The sequence below is a fragment of the Copadichromis virginalis genome, linkage group LG6, assembly GCF_057382275.1.
Source record: "Copadichromis virginalis isolate Kocher_CV1m ecotype Utaka linkage group LG6, C_Virginalis_male_GT1.1, whole genome shotgun sequence".
Taxonomy (NCBI): Eukaryota; Metazoa; Chordata; class Actinopteri; order Cichliformes; family Cichlidae; genus Copadichromis; species Copadichromis virginalis.
The window spans coordinates 962,821-987,030 of NC_140623.1; the positions used below are offsets into that span (position 1 = coordinate 962,821).

The 24,210-nt window shown below is 40.3% G+C and overlaps 2 protein-coding genes across 2 annotated transcripts; one reads left to right on the forward strand and one right to left on the reverse strand.

The window, feature by feature from the left end:
* The first annotated feature begins 714 nt into the window (after window positions 1-714).
* On the forward strand, window positions 715-8,448 carry lgsn (lengsin, lens protein with glutamine synthetase domain). The gene is made up of 3 exons (XM_085460820.1): window positions 715-1,413; window positions 2,060-2,226; window positions 7,142-8,448. The coding sequence occupies exons 1-3, from the start codon at window positions 771-773 to the stop codon at window positions 8,333-8,335; spliced, it is 2,004 nt and encodes a 667-aa protein (XP_085316946.1). The 5' UTR covers window positions 715-770; the 3' UTR covers window positions 8,336-8,448.
* A 2,233-nt stretch (window positions 8,449-10,681) lies between these two features.
* Window positions 10,682-24,147, reverse strand: LOC146706864 (uncharacterized). Its single transcript, XM_085458152.1, has 5 exons — window positions 23,811-24,147; window positions 22,813-23,297; window positions 19,646-19,810; window positions 15,882-16,006; window positions 10,682-15,088 (listed from the first exon to the last, which is right to left on the reverse strand). Exons 2-5 carry the CDS (start codon window positions 23,245-23,247, stop codon window positions 13,030-13,032), a joined length of 2,784 nt encoding a protein of 927 aa, XP_085314278.1. The 5' UTR covers window positions 23,248-23,297; window positions 23,811-24,147; the 3' UTR covers window positions 10,682-13,029.
* Between the last annotated feature and the right edge of the window lie 63 nt (window positions 24,148-24,210).

The following is a 24,210-nucleotide window of genomic DNA, read 5'->3' on the forward strand; positions in this document are numbered from 1 at the left end:
TAAAACACATTAGAAAGTGGCACCATTTATTATTGAGTAATTAAGAAAATTATGTTGCTGGTGTCACGCTGCCCTGTAGCAGTTCTTAAATGCTTAGACTGTCAGTATCAGCTGCTATTGTCTGCTCTTTATAATTGTGTGGAATAAATACTTTTGCTCCCATATCTTTCTGGAAACACACACAGAACTGCTGAGCTCTGCAGTTTTACTGTGCGGTGACACAAAAGCGCCACTGAATTGGTCTCGGAAACAACCAATGAGCTCAAAGCAGCAGTGCTTCAGTGTCCACCAGTGGCCGGCTGATGTCAGTTTCCAGCTGGATTCTCGTGGCTGTTTTGTGGGGCAGAAAGAATTTTCTAATCCGTCATCATTGTACCAATTGTCTATAAAAATTAATGTGCGAGTGAAGCTCTTTCACAGGGGGGGCTATCAATATCCAAATCCCAGTACATGAGTACAAAAAACGAAATGAATGACTCTGAAGATTTCAAGGTAACAACTTGACATTTACATTTTGGATTTGAATTTAATTGAGCAATGTCCATTGGTAGGGTTTTCATATATATTACTTCACTTTTTTTAAAAATACCTGGAGGATTGTATTTTTAATTTAGAAGTCTTTCAATATGATTTCAGATTTGATTGCTTACACTTCTTGGTAATCATTTTCATGCATAACTTGACCTTCTCTTACCATTATTCTGACAGAGCCATTGTTTGTTTTCCAGGAAGGCCAAAATAGAAGCAACGACCAAATAGATGGCACCGGGATGAGTCTAGGCAGCAAGAAAGGAGTCAGGGTGACTGGGAAGTATGTGCCTCCGATGGATTGGAATAGCAGAGGAGGTGGCCCATCCATCATCCATGGTCCCGTCGGTACACCAGTAACTCCCAACACTCCCACAGTTATCTCCATTGGCCCTCTGCCTCACCAGCCCCCAGAGCAAGTTAATGATCCCTCTGTGGATGAAGCTGACGCTGGGGACGACTGGACCACAGAGGCATCATGTCAAACCAGGTTGTCCTATGATAAAATGGGTGTTCCAAGGCAGACCATGGAAGAGCTGAAGACCATCCTGAGGGTCAGTCCCCTGCTCAGTATCCGGGAAAGACATGAGGGGAAACCAGGGAGTCCCTACACGTATCTCCACGGAAGCAGCACTAGTGGTGGAGGGACGGATGGACGGCAGGATGATGGAAACTCTCACAGGGTGTTCAGCACCTTCAAACCACACTCTGATGCTTCCAGAAGGGGGCCCAGATCCAGAGATAGCACATCTATTCAGCTGCCTTCTACCATGGATTCATCCAGCTCGTTCAGGTTCAGTGCCAACACAAATAGGCAGCCTGAAGTCAGGACCCACACATATGTGAGTGGTGGCTCCTGGGGAGAGACTGGCGGTTCTCATACAGGTTGGTGAAGTTTGATTAGATTTAGTTACACTGTTCTTGATAGAAAGGAAGAAATATTTTATGTTGAAAAAGTATATATTTGGCAAATAATTAGACTTGGAATGATACCTTTCTGCTCACGGAAAACGATTAGAAATTACTGGCTCATAAAAGCTGAATACTGAATATTTCTCATTGTCTTGAATATAAAAAATGGACACATTTTTGTTTTTGGAAAATTCATATGATTTAAAACCTTCTTAAAGGTAATTTAATCAAAATAAACAAATTAGTGTTGTAATAAACTCTCATTATTCTACATTTAAAAGAATCTGGGACAACAATATATGAGGTCTAGCTTAAGGATTTTTTTGGTGGGATTTGGCTTTCTCTGCTCATAGTATTACATTCAGTGACTAACAGTGAGGTGTTTTAAGCTGTAATATCCACTTGACTGTGCTGCCTGTGGACAAACTGTTTGAAACTTATCTTAAACCAGATAATTGTTTCTTGTCTAGGGTGGTCCTGATGATGCTACTTGAACTTGATTATGAAATCTCTGACTTAAAAAACAACATGTTTTTTTTCTTTCAAAAGTGTGACACTTTATATTTAAAATGAAAGATTCTCAAATGTTTTTGCAAATATTTCAAACTGTTTCCCACAGATAACGGAAAAGACACTATTGAGATCTCTGGGAACCAGAGGTTCATTGCAGCCATGGAGCAAATTAAACAACAAATAGCACGTGACAATATCAACTTCGTCCGCTTTGAAGCCACTGACCTCCATGGGGTGTCAAGGTCCAAGACAGTACCTGTCCGCTTCTTCCATGTAATGCACATCTATCTATCTATCTATCTATCTATCTATCTATCTATCTATCTATCTATTAGGGGTGCAACGATACACAAAATTCACGGTTCGGTTCGGTTCGATACTTTGGTGTCACGGTTCGATATTTTTTCGATACAAAAAAATGTTCATGCCTTTTTAATTTGTCATTTATTAAAATTATAAATATATATTTTAACTCAAAAGTACAGTTTTTAAATTTAACCCTAACCCTTGTGCGCGTTTTTTATTTTGACAGCGAATGCGCACCTGCGGACCACTTATGTGCAGCCCTGGTTATTTAGCTCATCATATTGCAGCCACAGAAATTATTTTGTCCATGAAACCATAAAGCTGCACTTTCTTTTTGCCTTATAGTCTGATTTGTCATAACTTCTCCGTTTTGTGGTAAGCTTTTCTTTGGCTGTCACTTCTTCACCCCGACCTGTCTTATTTGGCTCAGCAGAACTAAAATATATATACTGCTACTTTTACACACGGACTCACATAAGCTCAGCGATTCTCTGTGCGATCAACCTCTCACATGTTTAAGCTTGCTGCGGGAGATTTCACTTGTCATGTTTGCATAGTAAGCTAACGATTAATAAGACGATGTCAGAGGAATTGGTGCACAAATTATCATCACTCACAGATCAGTGCTGTCATTGCAAAGTGAAAGCAAAAAAACAAGCGCAAATTCAAACGCGATTTCAATATGTCACATATTGACAGTGGCTCACCGATGCCAATAACATAATTACCCAGCTACATTTCTGAAAGAATGCAAAAGCATTGACATATATTTTTCCTACAATAGCCGACGGGCAGGGCAGAGAGATTTTTGTAGCCCGACTGGAAAGATCGCTAGCTCCGGGACGTCGGGCTAGCGATTTTGCAAGCCCTGTATCTGATTGAGGAATCACTCATCTTTGGAAAAGAGAGTTTATTACAGAGAAATGTCTCTTTCCAAAATAAAAGCTATACTATCCGCTTCTTCTGGGCTATATTCTCAGCAGCATAAGGAGAATCACGTGCTAACAGCTGTCTAAATGACTCGGCTAAAGTTAGTAGCATGCTTGTTGTTTTTGTCTTTGCACTAGGATGATGTCGGCGTAAATGTGCAGTCATATTCGTTGTGTTCCCACTAGTGCTTTCAGGTTAATCTCGTTGAAATGACCTTAACGCCACAACAGGCAAATCTCCGTTAACGAGCTACCGCCGATCGCCCGTGCATGGGGCTAGACGGCCAACACGTTAACGAGCTAACTGCGCTAACACACTAGTTCACACCAATGTAATTAAGCATTGCATGGCACATCCAACATACTGTTTTACTTTAGTCCATGACTCGCTTACCTTCAGGGTCATACGTCACATGAAAACCAAAATAATTCCAAACGCCAGATCTGAATGAGGGTGGGGGAGGTCCATGTTGCAAGGAGAGCTTAACTTCTGTCTCGCTAGCTTGCCCTGCGCTCTTCCTCCTGACTATGCTGTCTGTGTTCAATTCAATTCAATTCAATTTTATTTATATAGCGCCAAATCACAACAAAAGTCGCCTCAAGGCGCTTCATAGATACAGAGAAAAACCCAACAATCATATGACCCCCTATGAGCAAGCACTTTGGCAACAGTGGGAAGGAAAAACTCCCTTTTAACAGGAAGAAACCTCCGGCAGAACCAGGCTCAGGGAGGGGCGGCCATCTGCTGCGACCGGTTGGGGTGAGAGAAGGAAGACAGGATAAAGACATGCTGTGGAAGAGAGACAGAGGTTAATAACAGATATGATTCAATGCAGAGAGGTCTATTAATACATAGTGAGTGAGAAAGGTGACTGGAAAGGAAAAACTCAATGCATCATGGGAATCCCCCGGCAGCCTACATCTATTGCAGCATAACAAAGGGAGGATTCAGGGTCACCTGGTCCAGCCCTAACTATATGCTTTAGAAAAAAGGAAAGTTTTAAGCCTAATCTTAAAAGTAGAGATAGTGTCTGTCTCCCGAATCCAAACTGGAAGCTGGTTCCACAGAAGAGGGGCCTGAAAACTGAAGGCTCTCCCTCCCATTCTACTTTTAAATACTCTAGGAACAACAAGTAGGCCTGCAGAGCGAGAGCGGAGCGCTCTAATAGGGTGATATGGTACTACAAGGTCATTAAGATAAGATGGGGCCTGATTATTTAAGACCTTGTATGTGAGGAGCAGGATTTTGAATTCAATTCTGGATTTAACAGGAAGCCAATGAAGGGAAGCCAAAACAGGAGAAATATGCTCTCTCTTTCTAGTCCCTGTCAGGACTCTTGCTGCAGCATTTTGGATTAGCTGAAGGCTTTTCAGTGAGTTTTTTGGACATCCTGATAATAATGAATTACAGTAGTCCAGCCTGGAAGTAATAAATGCATGAACTAGTTTTTCAGCGTCACTCTGAGACAGGATATTTCTAATTTTAGAGATGTTGCGCAAATGGAAGAAAGCAGTCTTACATATTTGTTTAATATGTGCGTTGAAGGACATGTCCTGGTCAAAAATGACTCCAAGGTTCCTCACCGCGTTACTGGAGGCCAAGGTAATGCCATCCAGAGTAAGAATCTGATTAGATACCATATTTCTAAGATTTTCAGGGCCGAGTACAATAACCTCAGTTTTATCTGAATTAAGAAGCAGAAAGTTAGCGGCCATCCAGGTCTTTATGTCTTTAAGACATTCCTGCAGTTTAACTAATTGGTGTGTGTTATCTGGCTTCATGGACAGATAGAGCTGGGTGTCATCTGCATAGCAGTGAAAATGTATGCTATGTCTTCTAATGATACTGCCTAAGGGAAGCATGTATAATGTAAACAGAATTGGTCCTAGCACTGAACCCTGTGGAACTCCATAATTAACCTCAGTGTGTGAAGAGGACTCTCCATTTACATGCACGAATTGGAGTCTATTAGATAGATATGATACAAACCACTGCAGCGCAGTACTTGTAATACCTACAGCATGTTCTAATCGCTCTAATAGGATATTATGATCAACAGTATCGAACGCTGCACTGAGGTCTAGCAGGACAAGCACAGAGATGAGTCCACTGTCAGAGGCCATAAGAAGATCATTTGTAACCTTCACTAAAGCTGTTTCTGTGCTGTGCTGAGCTCTGAAACCTGACTGAAACTCTTCAAATAAACCATTCCTCTGCAGATGATCTGTTAGCTGTTTGACAACTACTCTTTCAAGGATTTTTGATATGAAAGGAAGGTTGGAGATTGGCCTATAATTAGCTAAGACTGCTGGGTCTAGAGATGGCTTTTTGAGTAAAGGTTTAACTACAGCCAGCTTGAAGGCCTGTGGTACATAGCCGATTATTAGAGATAGGTTGATCATATTTAAGATCGAAGAATTAATTAATGGCAGGACTTCTTTGAGCAGTTTTGTAGGAATGGGGTCTAAAAGACACGTTGATGGTTTGGAGGAAGTAATTGTTGAAGTTAACTCAGGAAGATCAATTAGAGAAAAAGAGTCTAACTTAATATCAATGGTACTAAGAGTAGCTGTAGATAATATTACATCTGTGGGATGATTATTGGTAATTTTTTCTCTAATGATAAAAATTTTATTTGTGAAGAAGTTCATGAAGTCATTACTAGTTAACGTTAAAGGGATGGTTGACTCAAAAGAGCTCTGACTTTTTGTCAGCCTGGCTACAGTGCTGAAGAGAAACCTAGGGTTGTTCTTATTTTCTTCAATCAGTGATGAATAGTAAGATGTTCTGGCTTTGCGGAGGGCTTTCTTATAAAGCAGCAAACTATTTCTCCAGGCTAAATGATGATCCTCTAGATTTGTGACACGCCATTTCCTCTCCAGATTACGAGTCATCTGCTTTAGGGTACGTGTTTCAGAATTATACCACGGAGTCAGGTACTTCTGATTTGAGGCCTTAGTTTTCACAGGAGCTACAGTATCCAGAGTCGTACGTAGTGAGGAGGTGAAATTATTAACAAGATAATCGACCTCTGTTGGGGTAGTGTTCAGATAGCTGCTTTGCTCTGTGTTGGTACAGGGCATTGGAGATGATAACAGTGGGTGGATTATATTCTTAAACTTAGTTACAGTGCTTTCAGAAAGACATCTACTTTGATAAAGTCTACTCTTCACCGCTGTGTAATCAATTATTGTAAAAGTAAATGTTATCAGGAAATGATCAGACAGGAGAGGGTTTTCAGGAAACACTGTTAAATGTTCAGGTTCGATGCCATATGTTAAAACAAGATCTAGAGTGTGATTAAAGTGGTGGGTGGGTTCTTTTACATTTTGAGAGAAACCAATTGAGTCTAATAACAGATTAAATGCCATGTTGAGGCTGTCATTTTTAGCATCTACATGGATGTTAAAATCACCCACAATAATTATTTTATCTGAGCTCAGAACTAAATTAGATATAAAGTCTGAGAAATCAGACAGAAACTCTGTGTAAGGCCCAGGTGGACGATAGATGATAACAAGTAAGACTGGTTTCTGAGTTTCACAGCTGGGGTGGACAATGTTAAGCATCAGTGGATGCTTAACATTGGATGCTCAGTGGATGCTCAGTGGATGCTCGACAGTGCAGCCTAGGCGGAGTAGTCGAACGCAGATTCACTGAGCGCTCAACACAGACAGCATCGTCAGAAGGAAAGTTGATAAAATAAATTACAAATGTTGTATTGTTTGATACATATGCGTACCGAACCGAAAGCACTGTATCGAAAGGTTCAATATCGATACGAATATCGTTGCACCCCTACTATCTATCTATCTATCTATCTATCTATCTATCTATCTATCTATCTATCTATCTATCTATCTATCTATCTATCTATCTATCTATCTATCTATCTATCTATCCCTTCTAACGAAAGGTGAGAAGTGCTTTAATGCATATGTTTCACTCACAGGAGAAAGCAGTATATGGGGTACCAATGCCAAGAAGCTATTTGGAGCTAACCCTGAGCCCACAAAGCAATGAAGTGGACCATGCAAACACTGCCAATTTCAGTAGTGATGTCCTTCTGATCCCTGACCTTTCGACTTTTAGGGTCCTACCCTGGGCTGAACAAACAGCACGGGTCATATGCGACCCATGCACCGTGACCGGAAGCCCCCTTCGCACTTCGCCTCGCCTCATTGCCAAGCAGCTTCTCGGTCAGCTCCAAAGCCTGGGTTTCTCCCTGCACTCATCCTTCACCTATGAATGTTGTGTACTAGGAGCGCCGGACCGGATTGGACCAAAGACACTCCTGTTTCCTGCCACAACCCTGCTCAGCAACCATGACCTGCCTTTCTTCCAACAGCTAGTGGACAGCATGTACTGCATGGGGGCTGACATAGACAGCATTGCTTCTGCAAGTGGCCCTGGGCAGATGGAGATCAACCTGAGGCCAGAGTTTGGTATTGCTGCCGCTGATAGCGCCTTCACCTTCCGCACCGGCATCAAAGAAATGGCTCGCAAACACAGCTACATTGCCAGCTTTTTTACTGACGATGGTCTATACAATGCTGGGGTGCTCTCTCATAGCCTGTGGGATGCTAATGGGCGACGGAGTCTTTTCCACAGTGGAGAGAAAGCAGGCGAGATGTCTGAGATTGGTAGAAAATGGTTGGCAGGCCTCCTGACCCACTCTGCTGCCCTGAGCTGTTTGATGTCACCTGGCCTGGGTTGCAGAAGTCACATTGCCAAAACCATCAAAGACCCCAAGCGGTTGCTGTATGCCACTTGTGGCAGCAATGATAACAGCAGCTCCTTCAACATCAAGTGTCACGGCGGGAGGGAGACGCACATTGACAACAAGCTGGGCTCAGCCATGGCCAACCCTTACATTGTTCTTGCAGCTACAGTGGCTGCAGGACTGGATGGTATCAGAAGAAACCTGAATGTTGAAAGCAGTCTTAACAAAGCCCCTATCCAACAGAAAGAGTTCACCATTCCAGTAAAGCTTGACGAAGCTCTGGAGGCGCTGGGGGAGGATCATGTCATCCGCAGTGCCCTTGGGGAGCCGTTTATTCAGTATTTCATTGCCATGAAGAAGTTTGAGATTGAGACCCAGGAAATGGATGATGAGAGGAACAAGTGCTTTGAGTATTTCATATAGAAACCCTGAATTTACTTTATACAAAACACACCTCCTCCTGCCAAACAACTAAAAGCATGTGAATCAGCTGCTTGAATATACACGATTTTATTTTATACAATGTTATACATTATTATTAGACACACTCTAGATATTTTAGAAGATATTACTTCAAAATAAAGGCATTAAACCCCCCAAATAAACAGCAGTATTGTGCTATTTTTTTGTTGAGTTATTTTGTTGTTGTATGCACACAGCAAAACACTGTTCTGGTTGTTAATGCCAAGAACAATGCAGTCTGCTCTTACTCTGAATGGTGTGAATATAATGGCATAGTAGCACTAAACCTTGGTGATCATTCCAAACCTAAACTCCAGACCTAGGGATAGGTTTAGGGTTTAGTAATAATGTCAATTGTTTTTAGTGCATATTAGTTAGAAGGATTTGATCTTGAACACAGGGTCAAGTATAGGGTCATTGCCAAAACATTGCCATGTTCACTGTAGAAAGCTAAAGTTCTCTCCATTGTGCATCCATTTATATTTATGCCTCACTTACTTTGGCACATTATTTTTGAAGCTCTTAGCACTGAAGTTGCAGTTCTTTAAACTGCTCATACATGTAGCAGTAGACCATCGGTTAAATGCAAAGGTTGCTCACCCCAGTGTGTGTGTCAGAAACATTGTGTAAATGAAAGTCAACAAAGTCAAAAGTTGTCTTAACATTGTGTAAAACCAAACTATTTTGTCTGGCTGACAGTAGGTGTAGAAATGCTTTAATGACAGCGAAGTGGTGGTGAAGACAACTGACTACTACTGTCTGTCAAAGTAACTAATTATAGATCATCTGACATATAACAGGTAGGTATTGGTTAATTGGTTAAGTCACGCCCAAGTAAATACTGGACTAGATCATTAATGATGAGGATGGGGGGGAGGAGACATAATCCCCACCTGTCTCAAAATAACACATGCGTGATTGGTTAATTTGAATTTTTTTTCTGTTTCCTGTCTTGTATTTATGCAATTTTCTACAATGTTTTACTATGACCCTGATGAAGGCCACAAGCCGAAGCGCGTTGGTCAATTATTAAAGTTGTTCATCTTCCCTTAAGTGTTGCTGGAGTTCCTGCATTGTGAATTCTATCATCCTCTCCATGCACCTTGGAAGTAGGTGAAGTTGTGTCAGACATTTTTGCTGAAAGTAACTAATTATCAAATTCTGATTTCAAGGGCAGAAAGTTTTACATTCTAATCTGTAAAGCAAAAGTGGGATTTAATTTGCATGAATTGAAAGGAAAAATGCACGTTTCCTTCAGTGGTCACACAGTCAAGCACAGTAACCAGAAAACTAACAAATTACTTCAATGTGCATGCACATTATCCATACCCGAAGTATCAAATCAAAACAGTCCTATTATCTGCAATATAATGCTACAGTGCTAGCAATAGCACAGAAGGGCTGAGTCATTGTCTATTTGGTCACAGATTTTCTCTGACCTCCCACCTGATGTCCTCTTACAAGGTAACATAAGAAAAGCTACCGTGCATGCTACATCCATCCTTTGCACTTTTATGCACCTTCATGCATTCTGTTGTCTTCCCTTTATTTACTGCCACACATCCTCTCTGCCCTGCATATTTCACAGGCTACAAAATGTTTGTATGAGCAGTTCCTCCGTGTTAATGTTGTGTTATAGATTTATTTTTGATCCACCAGTGCTCAGGCTTTAAAAATATGCTTTACAACATACATATTCAAAGTTTATTGTGCATAGAAAGATTAGAGAGATTTTGAATTTCTAAAGATTTTCTTTGACATGTAATAAATATTACACATGAAATTAAAGTATATTTTAGAGAATTAAACTATTTAACTGATAATGTGTTTTAATGACAAAGACATGTGCAGCAAGCAGAGTCCTTTGCCCATCTGTGCTAAAACATTTGCAAAACAAGAATTAGAAATGCTTTATTTTGTGCAGAAGAACCAAAAAGTAATGAAGAATTTCAGATTACTTTGACAAATTCAGCTATTATTTAGGAGTGCAGCCCAAGCAGTTGAGAAAATTGCAACAATTTAGTTTTCTGGTGTGTAATAAGCATGTTACCGTCTTGGGGTCCCTAGCTTGGCTGCAATTTGATATTCTTATTTTTTCTGTGGCCTCAGTGTGAATCAGCTGCTCAGCTAAATCTTTGACTTAATAAAAGCCACCACTCATCATTGTCTTGCAAAGTTATGACATCATCATTATCATCAAACATAGCTACCCATAGCTACAGTTATGGTCTTATTTCATGGCATGTAAGATATGCAGGCTGAATGTTGTGCACAGGACCAAAATGTAGACTCTCAGGTAGACAGCGGTGAATTTGAAGTGAACTGTTTATTGTTTTTTGCAATAATACAAAAGGTAAATCATAAATCCAGAAGGGAAACACTGAAAACTATAAACTGCTGAAACCTAAACAAATACACTAGAGCTACTATCACTGGGGTTGAAGCGAATAGGCACACTGACAAAGGACGCACAGAGACAGCAGAAGATGAGGCAAGGAAGCAAAAGTAAAAGCAAAGCATAAGGAACAAGCAGCTCACAAAATAAAGCAGGAAGCAAAAACCTAACACGTTATAAAGAACAACACCAAGATGGTGATCTGTAGAGGGAGCTTATAAAGTAGGCATGTAACTGTGTCTCTGCTTAACCTAAAAAGCTTTGTAGAACTGATGTGAAGAAGAGTAACACTGATGACTATGCAGCAGATATCTTCCACAGAGACTTAGAAAGCAGTTTAGTGTTCACAGACACTTTATGATAAAATATCTGATAGAAGTCCAGTGTGAATGCTTTCATATTTGGAACATAGTTGCTAAATTCATCAAAATACACTGAGAAAATGTACAGCATCGTCCATATTTAAAAAAAAATTATATATCAATATGCTTCATGAATGATACATTATATGATACATTAAATGATAAGGCATATGACATATTTTTGGTGTTTTTTTGTGACACATTGCACAAAAAAACCATCAAATCCACCAACGCTTTGCTCCACAATTTCAGTCTTCATACACCATATGGACAAAAGTAGCTAGTGAGCTATCTACACATTACACCTACAGGAGCTGGTTATCAATAGAAACCCACACCATAGAGCTCCTAGCATGCAGTTTTAGTACTGATGTTAATCAACTGTAGAGTAGAGAGTCAGCAGAACATTAGCGCTGTGGGTATGGCTGACAATGACTTCCACTTTGCCATAATAACACTTACAGTTCATCGCAGAATATCTAGGAGGGGATACAGTTCACAGACATGTTGTTTGTGAAGGCAGACTGTATGACAGTGTGTTTGATTTTATACACCTGTAACAATGGGACTGAAAACACATAGATTCAAGACTTTTGTCTATATAAGAAGTATCCATCCATTCACTTCCGCTTATCCTTTTTCAGGGTCGCGGGGGGCGCTGGAGCCTATCCCAGCTGTCATAGGGCGAGAGGCGGGGTACATCCTGGACAGGTCGCCAGTCTGTCGCAGGGCCAACACACAGAGACAGACAACCATTCGCACTCACAGTCACACCTAGTGGCAATTTGGATTATCCAGTTAACCTATCCCCACAAGTTGCATGTCTTTAGACGGTGGGAGGAAACTAGACTACCCGGAGGGAACCCACGCAAACACGGGGAGAACATACAAACTCCACACGGAAAGACCCCGGTCTGATGTTGGAATTGAACTCAGGACCTTCTTGCTGTGCTGCAACAGTGCTAACCACCGTGCTGCCTATATAAGAAGCAAAAAAACCAAATATGTTTATTAATTGAACACTTTTCAGTAATTTCCAGCAGCTCTGAACATTTTCAGAGAATGAACTGGTTCTTATATAGCACTTTTTTACACTACTGAAGATCTCAAAGTGCTTTTATACAACACGTCTCATTCACACAAGCACTTTTTTCTACTGTAATTCACACACATTCATCCTCCCGTGAATCCATCGTAGAGCAACTTAGGGGTGAGTATTTTGCCTAAGGATACTTTGACACACGGCTCAAACCACCACCCTTTCAGCTAGTGGATGACCTGCTCTGCCTCCTGAGCTACATCCACCCTTTGTTTCAGTACTGTTTCTGAAACAAGAAGAAATATATTCAGTGGCAGATGAATGTATGCATTACTGTATTAGAGTAAACCAGTGTATGTTTGTTTAGAAAACCTCAGGTACAGGTTATAACAGTGGGCCTTACTGGTGTGGGTTTTTTTAAACGTAGATATTTCACAACAATACTGAACAACAACAGAGGTGTTGGTGTTGTCATAGCATAAAAGATGCTCTCATCAGTCTGATCCTTTAGGTAAACTAAAAGAATAAACATATTTTGCATAAGACATACCGTATCATTATAATTTAGCTTACTGAATCAAACATTGCTGAATGTCCTGAAGTGCTACTGTCAGATTCTCCCTGGTTGCCTTAACTCCTCCTCCCCAGTAAGATCCATCTCAGACTTTAACTGCAAATACCGATTTATCAAGCCTTGTTACTGGCATCAGTGGCGATTAAAAAAAAAATGTGGAGCATACTGCTGCGGTGTAAAGAAACCGTTTGTCTAGGCATGGAAAACAGCTGCATAAACAAAACATGTAATATGCTTAAACTTTGCCTTCATTTCTGACCATTTTGGCCTTCTTCTGTGCCTTCGCTACTTGTTCTTGTTTATTAGATTTCCAACTCGCTGCATGAATCGCTCCAGTTTGTTATCAGTGCTGCTCTGTGTCTGATTCACTGAACGGGCAGACTCGCGCCTTTGCAAAGAAGAGATTCTCTCTTTGTCTGACGAATATGAATTTGCCTTCTTCTTTGACTTATCCAGACGTAGATTTTCGTTGCTAAGCAAAAACTCATACCGACTGTAGGCTTTGTCTTTTGGTCTCTGATATAAAGTCTCTCTTTCGTCACCCACAGTGCCCTTTGAGTCTTGCTCTGCTGCAAGGGCCATCTTCTTTTTGCTCAAACGCTGAGGAGAAAATCTTGACAGTGGAGATTTAGTCTTTTCTGTCTCTGATGGACTAGTAAGGGAGCTCTGCAAACTGGGCATGCTCAGTGACTGGCTTTTTGTTGTGTGCACTGCATCAGGTGCCAGGGAATGGGCAGCCTTCAGTGGCTGGCTTACTCCTGAGGTCCTTCTTTGGAGAGACTTATTTTCATTTTTGGAAGTTTTCTTTTCATCTGATGTAGGCACTTTCATTTTCATAGAATGTTTTCTCTGTAGCGCTGCATCTTCTGGCTGTGCTTCCCCTTTTTCTGTGTGACTGCCCTTATCTTCCACTCCCCGCTGAGGTCCTGTAGATGGATTGAAGACTTCCAGAGAAGTTTCAACTTCATTAGAAATGGATTTCTTTCCTTGCCTTGAATCACCTGAGCCTGTGCTTTTGGCCACCCTATAATGCTTTCCTGTGGCTTGATCCTGAATTTCTTTTTCTGGAGATTTTACAGAGTTCTTAGGAACAACCTCCTCATCTTTGCAAATCTCACGTCTGACTTTAAGTGCTGGGTCTAAGTGAGTGTGGGAACTGTCTTTTTCTTCAGGGACCTCGGTCAAAGACTCCATTGCTCTCGGATGCTGAATGCTAACACTGCTGGACTGTAAATGAGAAGGCTTGAGTGGTGCATCACTCATTTTCTGGTCTAAATCAGCAGCTGATCTTGTCTTGGATAGAGGCTCACGCCAATCATATGTCTGCATTGTTTTTCCATCTGAAACCACATCATGGTGAGAGGCAGAACGATGTCCATCAGTGAGCACTGGCTCTCTTTTGTTACATCGCTTCTTGAGCTCCCTGTTTTCCTGGCTGCAGCTTTCTTGTGCCGCTAGCTCAGATTCTGTGATACTCTGCCTTACATCCAGGCCTCTTAATGAAGACATCAGTTTGGATGTTTCTGCATTCAGATACATGGACCTCAAAGACTCGTGGCTTTGCCTGAAATTGTTATAGTCCTGCAAACTGAACCTTTTTTTTGTTTCTTCCATTCTGGACTTAATATCTCTCGACCTGCTGTGAATGAGCTGTGACTGATAATCATTTAAGCCTGTGTGACTGCTATATGGAGATGTCACAGGTGAGATCGCATCACATGACGCACCTGGATGCATCTCATTCTCATTAAGATAAGAATCAATCTTCCAGCGGTGGAGTGATGTTTCTGAGTTGAATGGTATTAGGTTCTGGTCCGCACCGTAACGTGTCTGGTGCCGGAGGTGATGGTGCGACATCCGGTTTGGTAGAAGCACCTCCCCACCTCCCCTCGGTTTAGATCCACTTCTCCCAGGGACTCCAATGTCTTTAGTTCCCATCCTTAGCCGAGTCATGGAGTTTACCTTTTGCAGCTCGCCTCCATAACTGTGTCCTTTCACTAGGTTCCCCATTTTAGTATAGTCATACTGATGGAGCCTATCCTGGACACTCAAGCCTCTGGTCATTGTGCCAGAATTGTTGAACCTGTTGTCCTGAACACTTCTCACCACGTGCATCACCCTGGATCTCCTGTGAATCATATTAAGAGAAAGCTGGCTGGAGTTTGGGCTCTCCAGAGCCAAAGTATCTTTAAGGTACAGAACAGGTGGCCTCCCGTTAAGCAAGACTGAAGAAGTTGTGGAGCAAGCATAGAGTCTTCTGAACTCTTCATCATAAGTGGAAACCAGTTGGCCTGTGACAACCAGGACCATACTGAGGTTGATTTTCTCAAAAGTCCATGTGTAGCTGAAAAAGAAATTGAAGAACCAGTACAAATCATAATGATGCACAAATTTTTAAACAGTATTAATAATAAAGTCATGCATATCTTCATTATCTAAATTTTAATGTGCTTAATCCACAACTGAAACATAACAGTGGAAATAAGGGCCAACCAGGAAACACATCCAACACAACAAAAGCTATAGTAGCAGAGCATAGGACTAAAGTTTAAATCATATGATGTTTGAACTTGGCAAATTCAGCAGAAAGTTTATGTGTTTCTGGTGCCTGCAACTGCCCACAGGCCACTGCATTTATTAAGTGTTCTTCTTACCTCAGCTCTGTGTGTTCTCAAACAGATAAACTAGTTTTGCTGACTTGGAAGATTTGTTAAGTTTGTCTTAGAACTTGCTCTGGGGTTTGTCTTTTTTTAAAACTTTTTTCTCTCTCTTATTTTTACTGTTTCAGTAGTGAAAGTTTCAAATAATGTAACTAATCTCCGTGAGCCACGAGCTCAGGCTGCAGACTGCTCTAAACACATACTTGCTCGATATGATAAAAGTGAGACAGAATCTTCCTAATATGGCTATTTGACCCGCCAGAAGAAAGCCAGTCTAAGTGGTGAAGGAAGGCAGCTAATCATATTTTTTTCTTCCTAATTCACCAATTTTTATTTTTAAAAATACCAGAGTAGCACAGTGAGTTTACATGAAATTGCTTTAAGGTTTACTTAAAGTTAGCAAAGCTGCCAAGTAGAGCTAGGCCAGGCCTCTATTTCAATTTAATCACAGAATACTTTTGAACAGCACTGACTCACCTGTATGTTCCATACATAACTGTCCTGCAGTCCACAAGTATAAACTTCTGTTCCAAACCTCCATGAAACTTAAACCCCGAGCGACACTGATACTCTGGCCCCTGAACCGTCCGAACACAAAGATTCTGATGGAAAAATAAAAATGAGAATTAAGGCCAAAAATAAATCAATTTCATTTCACCTACAAGTAATATATGTAATGCTTATTTGAGAATGCATTAAGCAATCTCTATTTGTAAAATGCATTATCATGCAATGATAGAAGAACCTACTTCTGGCTTATTCACAACAGATCAAAACAGTGGGAAGCTCCATGTGTTTAATTTCAGAGTTTTTATACCAGATGCTCATCGTAATGCAATACCAAAGGGATTTATGTCTTCATCTTTGATAAAACCAGTGATCTTTTCCTTTTTTGGTGAATGTGTAAACATCATGATACAGTAAAAAGAAGAACAAATGGAACTCTGCTGACCTCCAGTGACATCCTCACTGGCTGCAAAACTAGCCAAGGAGGCTTAATCAGGTCAAACGATACAGTGACAAAACATTTCCTTTTTCCTGATTTCTTATTTATTTATTTAGTTTTGCAAAGACAAAAGGAAATACAAAACACAGCTTTTAAATCATGATTTCACTTATTAGTGCACAAAAAGCTACCCAAATCTGGAAAAGTAATTCCTCCCTAAATCTTATCTGCAAGAATGAAAGCTACTGTGGATACTGCCTGTGGCTACAAGTTGCAGAAAGTCACTTTCCCACCAAAGATTACTCCAAGTATTCTCAGGCCAGACATCATCTGGTGGTCCACCGTGCAGAAGTGCCTGTACACTGTGGAGATAATGGTACTATGGGAGGCAGCATATACAATTCAAAAGGCTCAATTATGCAGACATAGTTGCCAAAACAAAATGATGTAGCTGGTGCAACCAGGTTTCTCAAAAGCATGAGCATCCAAGTACATGCGTGGGTCTATCAGTGACCAGTGAACAAGGGTGGCTACCTGATGACCCTGACAACAATAAGAATAAGAATAAATTTACTGATCCTTCTGTTGCTGCCTCCCCAGTGTTCAGAGATGTTCAGCATGAGGTAGGTTTTGTGACACCAGTGGCTGAAGGTTTTTACGAGATCCCTGTGTTCGGATTCCTGTCTGCAGTTTTAAGCAAGTTTGTCTTGGTGTAGAATCAGCTGTTCCAAGGTTTTCATGATGTGCATTATAAGGGCCACTGGTCTAAAGTCATTTAGTTCAGCAAGACGTTTTATTTTTGGTACCGGAAAAATAAAGGATGTTTTCCACAGTCCTGGCAGTAGACTCAGATTAAAAATCCTGTGGAGAGGTTGACACAATTCTTGAGCAGCCTTGGACACACACCATCTGGGCTATCATAGTCTTCCTAACTCCAATCTCACCCCTGTCTGTGACAGACGAGCATGAAGGCACAGGTGTGAGAGGGGAAGTAGCTGCTGTATTAGAAATGAAAGGAGAAGGGGGAGCTTGTGCAGGAGCAGACGGAGTTACAGTGAAGGAGAAGCAGTGGGAGTGAGTGTGACCATAAAGTTGAAGGACTAAAGAACTGCTTGAGTGCATCAGCTCTTTCCACATCACCCATAAGTGGCTGTCTTTTCTTTTTGTTTTTGTTTCTTTTTAGTATTCATTCCTTTTCACACCTCACAGATGTTGCTGTATTCTAGCTTCCTTTTTATCTTCTTTATCTACTACATTTCTGCTGTGTTCAGTCACTTCTTCAGCTCATGTTGCATCTGTTTGAGCCATTCTTTGTCACCACCTCTAAAAGCTACCTTTTTCTGGTTGATGATTGCTTTTATGTCATTTGTAATCCAGGGTTTGTTAACGGGGCACAGTCTCTGTAAGTCATGACTGATGTCTGTCAATATTTCTTCAACTGTTCTCATCTGTTTCCAGCAGAACATTCAAATCTGTGCATTCAAAGCAGATAAAGGTTGTACCCCTCCCTCCTGACCATAGGACACCAGTGCTGATTATCAGGGATTCTAACATCAAGTCTTACGAGCTTAACTGCAAGGAGATTTTCAGGTTAACACTGTTTTATAGTTGATAGTACAATCTTTGAACATGCATTGTTTTTCAAAGACATTACACAAGAAACAGGAATGTGATTTTGCCAGTTTAAAAATAATTCATGCATGTGCTGGACATACTTCCTTCTAAAAGAATTACATAGAAGTAATTCAGCTTTTGTGTTATTGATTGTGTTAGTTTTGTTTTGGGCTAACAAGTTTGGCAACTTACATTAGCTAGTTTGTTAACAGGAATATGATGCAAGCCTGTTTCCAAAAAAGGAGTGCTTTGATTATCATTTCAGTAAGAAGTACATAATTTGAACTCTTTACTTAAATGAAAAGTGCACAAAGGCACCACATTAAATGTTGCAAGTAAATCTAATATTCGTTCATTTTGATTTATCTGAATGTAACTTCTTTACCGTGTGAAAGAACTATGTGCCACATCTTTTAAAAACTAAATGATTCCCAGGTCTCACTGCTCAACACATCAGGGCCTTCAACACTCAAAAATGAAACTCAAAAACTCAAACCGAGAGCATGAAACATGAGTTCAGGGTTGTTTCAGTCATCAGGTGCAAACAGCCTAAATCTTAACTTAATTGAAACACCCCCCCCCCCCCCCCTCCAGTTTCCATTACTACTACCTTTACACAAACACATGAAAGCACGCACACCCTTTGTCAAACTCTACATGATCAAACCTGTGTGAGTTTTCCTCAGGCTGTTTTTTTGATGTTGCTAATGGCTAGGCACGCTGCAAAGAGGTCGTGAAGCCGTCACTGCGTTCAGAGCTGATGACTCTTTGTTTAGACTGTGGAAACATCATCTAATGCTGTTTAACAGGAAAATCCAGCCACACTGACAGATCTGTCCTGCGGTTGCTGCAGTTGTGTGAAAATGGCAGGTAGAGACACAGCAGGGAAATGTTGGTAAATGACTGTATTTCCATCAGGGTGCGGAGAAAATGTCAAACGTAATATTTTAAATGCTCTTTTGCCAACAGAAGAAAGGTTGTGAAGCCTCATGGGAAGCTCTGGGGGAATGCAAATGTTAGACTATGTCAGATGATGTTTAACAGGTCAACAGGCATGTGTGGGCCCAATTATGGCTTTGAGTAGCAAATGTCTCCATACATGTCTACATATCTGTGTACCCACCACCCCTCACACACACACACACACCCATCCCCCCACACACACACACATACACACACTCACTGCCGAACTGACTATGACTTAGAGCGCCAAGGGTTAAATAAATGCCCAGCTCTAAGATGACTCTACCTGTCTTAGTTTGGTATGTGGCTGTTGTTCACTATCAGCCACTGTGCTACTAAAGCCACCACACAATGGAGTTGACAGTTTTCAAATATTTTGCAAGATAAACATTGTTTAAAATGCTAACGTGTATACTATGCACGGGAACAGGAAAATTACATTTGGCAAGAAGTGCAGAAGAGCATGTTTACCAGAAGCCCCTTTTTATATCAGGAAAAGTGGAAAACATAAGAATAGGCCTGTTGTGTCTCCACTGTGAAATCCAGATAATCACATAGGTCTAGTGGAAGATAATACTTTTTTTTTTTCCTGATGATTTTTATTTTTTGCAGTTCATGGCCTCAACAAGTACAATAATATCTCAGCATGGTGATAAAACATACTCATCTGATACTGTCGCCCTTTAAACCTTGTATTTCAAGGTGCCGTGTTTCTCACCTTGAGCTCTTGAATATTAATCTCCATGTCGTGTGCCATTTTGAGGAAGCTCTTGACATGGGAATCATCCAGAAGGATGTAGACCACCACTCCCCTCTGTGTCGCATTGATGAGTTCTTTGAAAATGTCGCCATCAGTGAAGACATCCATTACAATGGCAATAAGCTGGAAGCACATTAGACGTGGAAATGTTTTCAATTTTGAGAAAATACAAATTAAGTCAAAAAATTTATGAGTAGTCAACATCAGGACTTGTATAGTAGAGATGACTTTCCACACAAAATTAACTGTATCATTGTGCAAAACACCTTCTTAACTTGAAATAATCTTTTATGCAACACAAAAGTCGCCTTGAGGCGACTTTTGTTGTGATTTGGCGCTATATAAATAAAATTGAATTGAATTGAATTGAACAAATAATGTCATTACTTCTGATGCATGCAAAGAGAAGTAACTGCCAACTGTATATATGCAGTTATGTGAAAAAAAAAATCTTTTATTTTTAGAGTTTATGTACTGGGCCATAATAAAAAAAAAATCATCTGGTCCTTAGCAGGTCTTAGAATTAGGCAAATGCAACCTCGTGTTGGTTAATCTGTGACATTTTGCACAGTTTCATTATTTATTTAACAAAAATTAAGCTACAATGCAGAAGCAGTATCTAAAGTATAAGAATGCGGACTAATTTGTTTTACATCCTTTTTGCTTCCATAGAAATGTGGAGGATAATTAACAGGTTCTGTTACTATAAGGTCATCAGCAAATGTGAGTACCTCTATAACAGCAGATGTTTTAACAGTTTGCTGTTTTGGCGCATTGAGGGGGTGAGAACACAATCCCGGGGAGGAAAGACATCAGCAATGATCTTACAAAAACAACTGTTGCTCCCCATCAATCTGGGTGGGTTATGAAGCATTTCTAAACAACTGGAATTTCATCACTATACAGTCAGAAACAGTATTCAAGTGGAAAAAAGTCGCCAGTGTTGTAGTGCACATCCTAGCAAATTTAATTTAAGTAAGACTGTTTAATGCTCAGAGAAACTTCAAACTTCATAATAGTACAGTTAGAAAAAGACTAAGTAAACACAAAATGTTTGAGAGGATCCAGGAGGAAACCTCTTCTCTCCAATAAGCACATGGCAGCATAGTTTAAGTTTGCAAGGTTGCATCTGAACAAACCAAAAGACTTCGGGAACAATGTCCGCTGGACAGACAAGACCAAAGTGAAGATGTTTGGACATAATACACAGGACCACACATTTGGTGAAAACCAGACACCTCATACCAGCTGTCAAGCAGGAAAGGTGATGATTTTGTGGCAAAAGGGGAAACTACATAGTTTGTATCTCACTGACATGACCAAATGTTTAACAGTAAGAAGACAACAAGCCCAAAGAATTAGAATTAAAAGCAAGTGTACTTTCTTTGTCAGGTGACCGTGAATGAGTAAAGCTTCGTGAGCAGACTCACTTTTTAGATTGTGATTTACTGAGCACCTTTGCTTGTGATATTTTTTGTTGTTATGAATTCTGTAAATTAGACAAGTGGTTTGCTAAAGAGGAAAGACAGATTTTTTTTTAATCAAATATCAGACAAAGTTTTACCTGTTTCAACATAACTGTTGCCTACGTCATTTCATGATATATATTTATGTATAGGTACTTTTATTTTGAAATTAGTTAGGTTTCACCTTTAATGTGTAGCATCTAAATTTGTTCTGCCAGTTATTATGTGGTAGAACAAAAAAGGTCACTTTCACAGTTACGGCAAGTAGAATGATTTATTTTTTGTGTCAGCATTTTATATATCAGTGCTTTCATATGAATTTAAACAAGTATTTAAACATGTAATTGATCACAGGAAAACTATTTTTTAAAGAGTGGTCTGTTCAATTGTTGGTTTGCAGTTGGTTTAATTAGTTTTTCTGTAATCAGTTTAAGGCCAACCAATCCAGCCATAGCTATCTGATCCTACTGTGGTATTTTGCTACAATGTTGACTACAAGAATTAATGTTAATGTTTCACAGTGATACTTTTTCCATCTCATTTGACTGATCTTTTAACTAATTTGAAAGCAACAGTATCCTTACTGTTGTATCTCATCATTTTTTTTTTGTAGATCCTGTGATTCAGTAAAATCTTCAGATGTTTGCAGTCTTTATTGGAGCAGTTTTTCCTACACTGCATACATGTGCACAGAAAAAAGCTCTTCTCTTTACTCATTACTATATTTACTTATTTCTAAATTATAATAAGCACTTTTTAAATGACTTAAAGGTAATCCTTAAGTTTAATATTATAGGTTTAAATAAAAAGGAAAATTCCAGGAAGTGTGAGGTAAAAAAGCAAAAAACAGCGTGTCTGTTTGTGACCTCCACGGGATCCTACAAGATCATCTCATTAAAAGACAGCGATGTGAAGACTAGATTAAACATACAGCAACAAATTGCGAAAGCAGTGCAACAGCACTCATTTTCTACTCTTTCTACAGGAGATAACTGCACAGGAAGTACAAGATGAATTTGCTTCATGAAGCAGGTTCCTGGGGAAAAAATAGGAAATGGAAAACTGCAGTGACTTGCTGCTCTAATATAATATTACTAATATTTCTAGTCATGAAATGCATTTTAAGCATAAATACAAATTTCTACCAGGTTGACATCACTGTTACCGCTTCATGATAGCTACAGCTTTAAAGAACATTGCTGCAACAATGTTTCTGTGAATGTTGAATTGCTAAATACTTTTTCTCTGAAACCTGCCAAAGTTAGTGCAGCCTACATGAATTCAGACTGGCCACTCGCCTGCCTCACACGTCACAAAGCAAAAAGCTGCACAGTAATGAGTGACTTCCATCGTGTACATTTTCATGATAACAAAAGTTCAGTTGCCATAGTAGTTAACTGCTTCAAACATTTGAACTGGTGTAGTCAGCTGATTGTGTGGGTTAATGTATGTTTAGCCCTTCCCTGCAGTCTCCTGTGTATGCAGAGAACTATGCAGAGGTGTTTATATGCCTACGCAAAACTACACCTTTCACTAGGAATTTGTACTATTGATAAACTATTGTCCTTGTTGATTCCTCCACCTGATAGATGAGGCGTTATTTTCTGGCACTGGCCCAGGAGCATTTCTTTTGTTTATATCGCAGTGCTGAGGCCTCACCTTCTGCGCAGCCTGAATCTGCTTCCGAACCACCTCTTTAATTGTTGGTGTGTTCTGTCTGGGTGGGTGAAACAGCAGGCTAATGCTGGTCTCTACACCCTCCAGCGCAACCCCTGGCCAGCCCAAATCCAAGTCTGGCACCTCCTCTTCCGACTCAATTGGGAAATAGGTGGAGGGTCTGACCTCGTCTGTGCTGCGTCTTCCCTCTGAATCATCTTCCACAACCGGTAACTCTGCATTTTCCAAAATGAACACAGTCTCTTCCTCTGAAAGGAAGTGGTTGATCTGCTCAGCTCGAAGGAACTCTTCATAGGCTTCTTTGCCGCCACATAGTAGGGCATAAATGGCTAGACGATAGGATTCTTTATAGTGCGGCTGAATGTAATCTGAACAGTCCTCTTCAAGTGAAGACAGGCATGACAGATTGGACTCCATGGATGCGAGAACCCCTCTGAGTCTCTGTGTGCAGCAGACTTCTTCTTTACCTTAAATGTGACACACACTATGCTGTTACAGGGTTCACTGAGTTAAACTTGCATTTTAGAGCTGAATGTCAAAAAAGAGATAATTAGGAAAAAAAAATATTATGTGTATGACTTTAACATTTTTATCTGCATTGCTGAGTTGTAATATGTAATCTTTAACTAATCATTAAACATGAACAGGACAAACATGAGACAACTGTCAACATACAATTTTTACATAACACTACAGAGCTTTGGAACAAACTTTTCCAGCCAATCACAGAAAAATGTAAGACCATTTTATTTTCAGTGCATTTAGTTGTTGTCTTAAAGAAACTTAGACATGCAGATAATTTTATTACCATGGTGTCATACGAGAAATGTTTCTCCTCTAAGCTCTTAGGAAACCAAAAAGGTACATGTGGTTCAGCACAAACACATAAACAATATGAGGCATGTGCTTACTTCTTCAGTAACTACTGTAAATTGTCAGGAATTCAACACACTTTCAGCAACATATACAAAGAGACTTACTTCATAACTGGCCAAAAAGAATCCTGGTCTTCCTGATTAATCAGAGGCGAGAAACTTTAAACCAGCTTAAAAAGTTAAAACCTTCTGTCGGTCCTGGTGTCGGTACACTCTCCAGCATAAGCCGGTAAGTGCTAAAGGTGTGGATTCGCGAACTCTGTACAAACGAATAGCCTGTTGTACCTGCTCTGTTTGCTCGGCTGACAGCTACAGTAACAAACCCCACCCACCTCAGCTCACCTGGCTTTCAGAGGCAGGTTGGCTTGTCTCGCAAGTTGTCATGCAGTCCCTTGGAGTCTGGCTACAAGTGCACATTTTTACTTTTGGCTTCATTAACTGTAGCCGAAGGATTTGAGTTACCTCTTCTAGGGTGAGGTGTAGCAGTGACTACTGACAAAGACAA

Coding starts and splice junctions, on each gene's coding strand:
- lgsn (XM_085460820.1), top strand. CDS start 771: ATGAGTCTAGGCAGCAAGAAAGGAGTCAGGGTGACTGGGAAGTATGTG. Junction 1,414..2,059: donor GACTGGCGGTTCTCATACAG/GTTGGTGAAGTT, acceptor TGTTTCCCACAG/ATAACGGAAAAGACACTATT. Junction 2,227..7,141: donor TACCTGTCCGCTTCTTCCAT/GTAATGCACATC, acceptor TTTCACTCACAG/GAGAAAGCAGTATATGGGGT.
- LOC146706864 (XM_085458152.1), bottom strand. CDS start 23,247: ATGGAGTCCAATCTGTCATGCCTGTCTTCACTTGAAGAGGACTGTTCA. Junction 19,811..22,812: donor AGATTCAGGCTGCGCAGAAG/GTGAGGCCTCAG, acceptor ATGTGCTTCCAG/CTTATTGCCATTGTAATGGA. Junction 15,089..15,881: donor GTTATGTATGGAACATACAG/GTGAGTCAGTGC, acceptor TTTCTTTTTCAG/CTACACATGGACTTTTGAGA.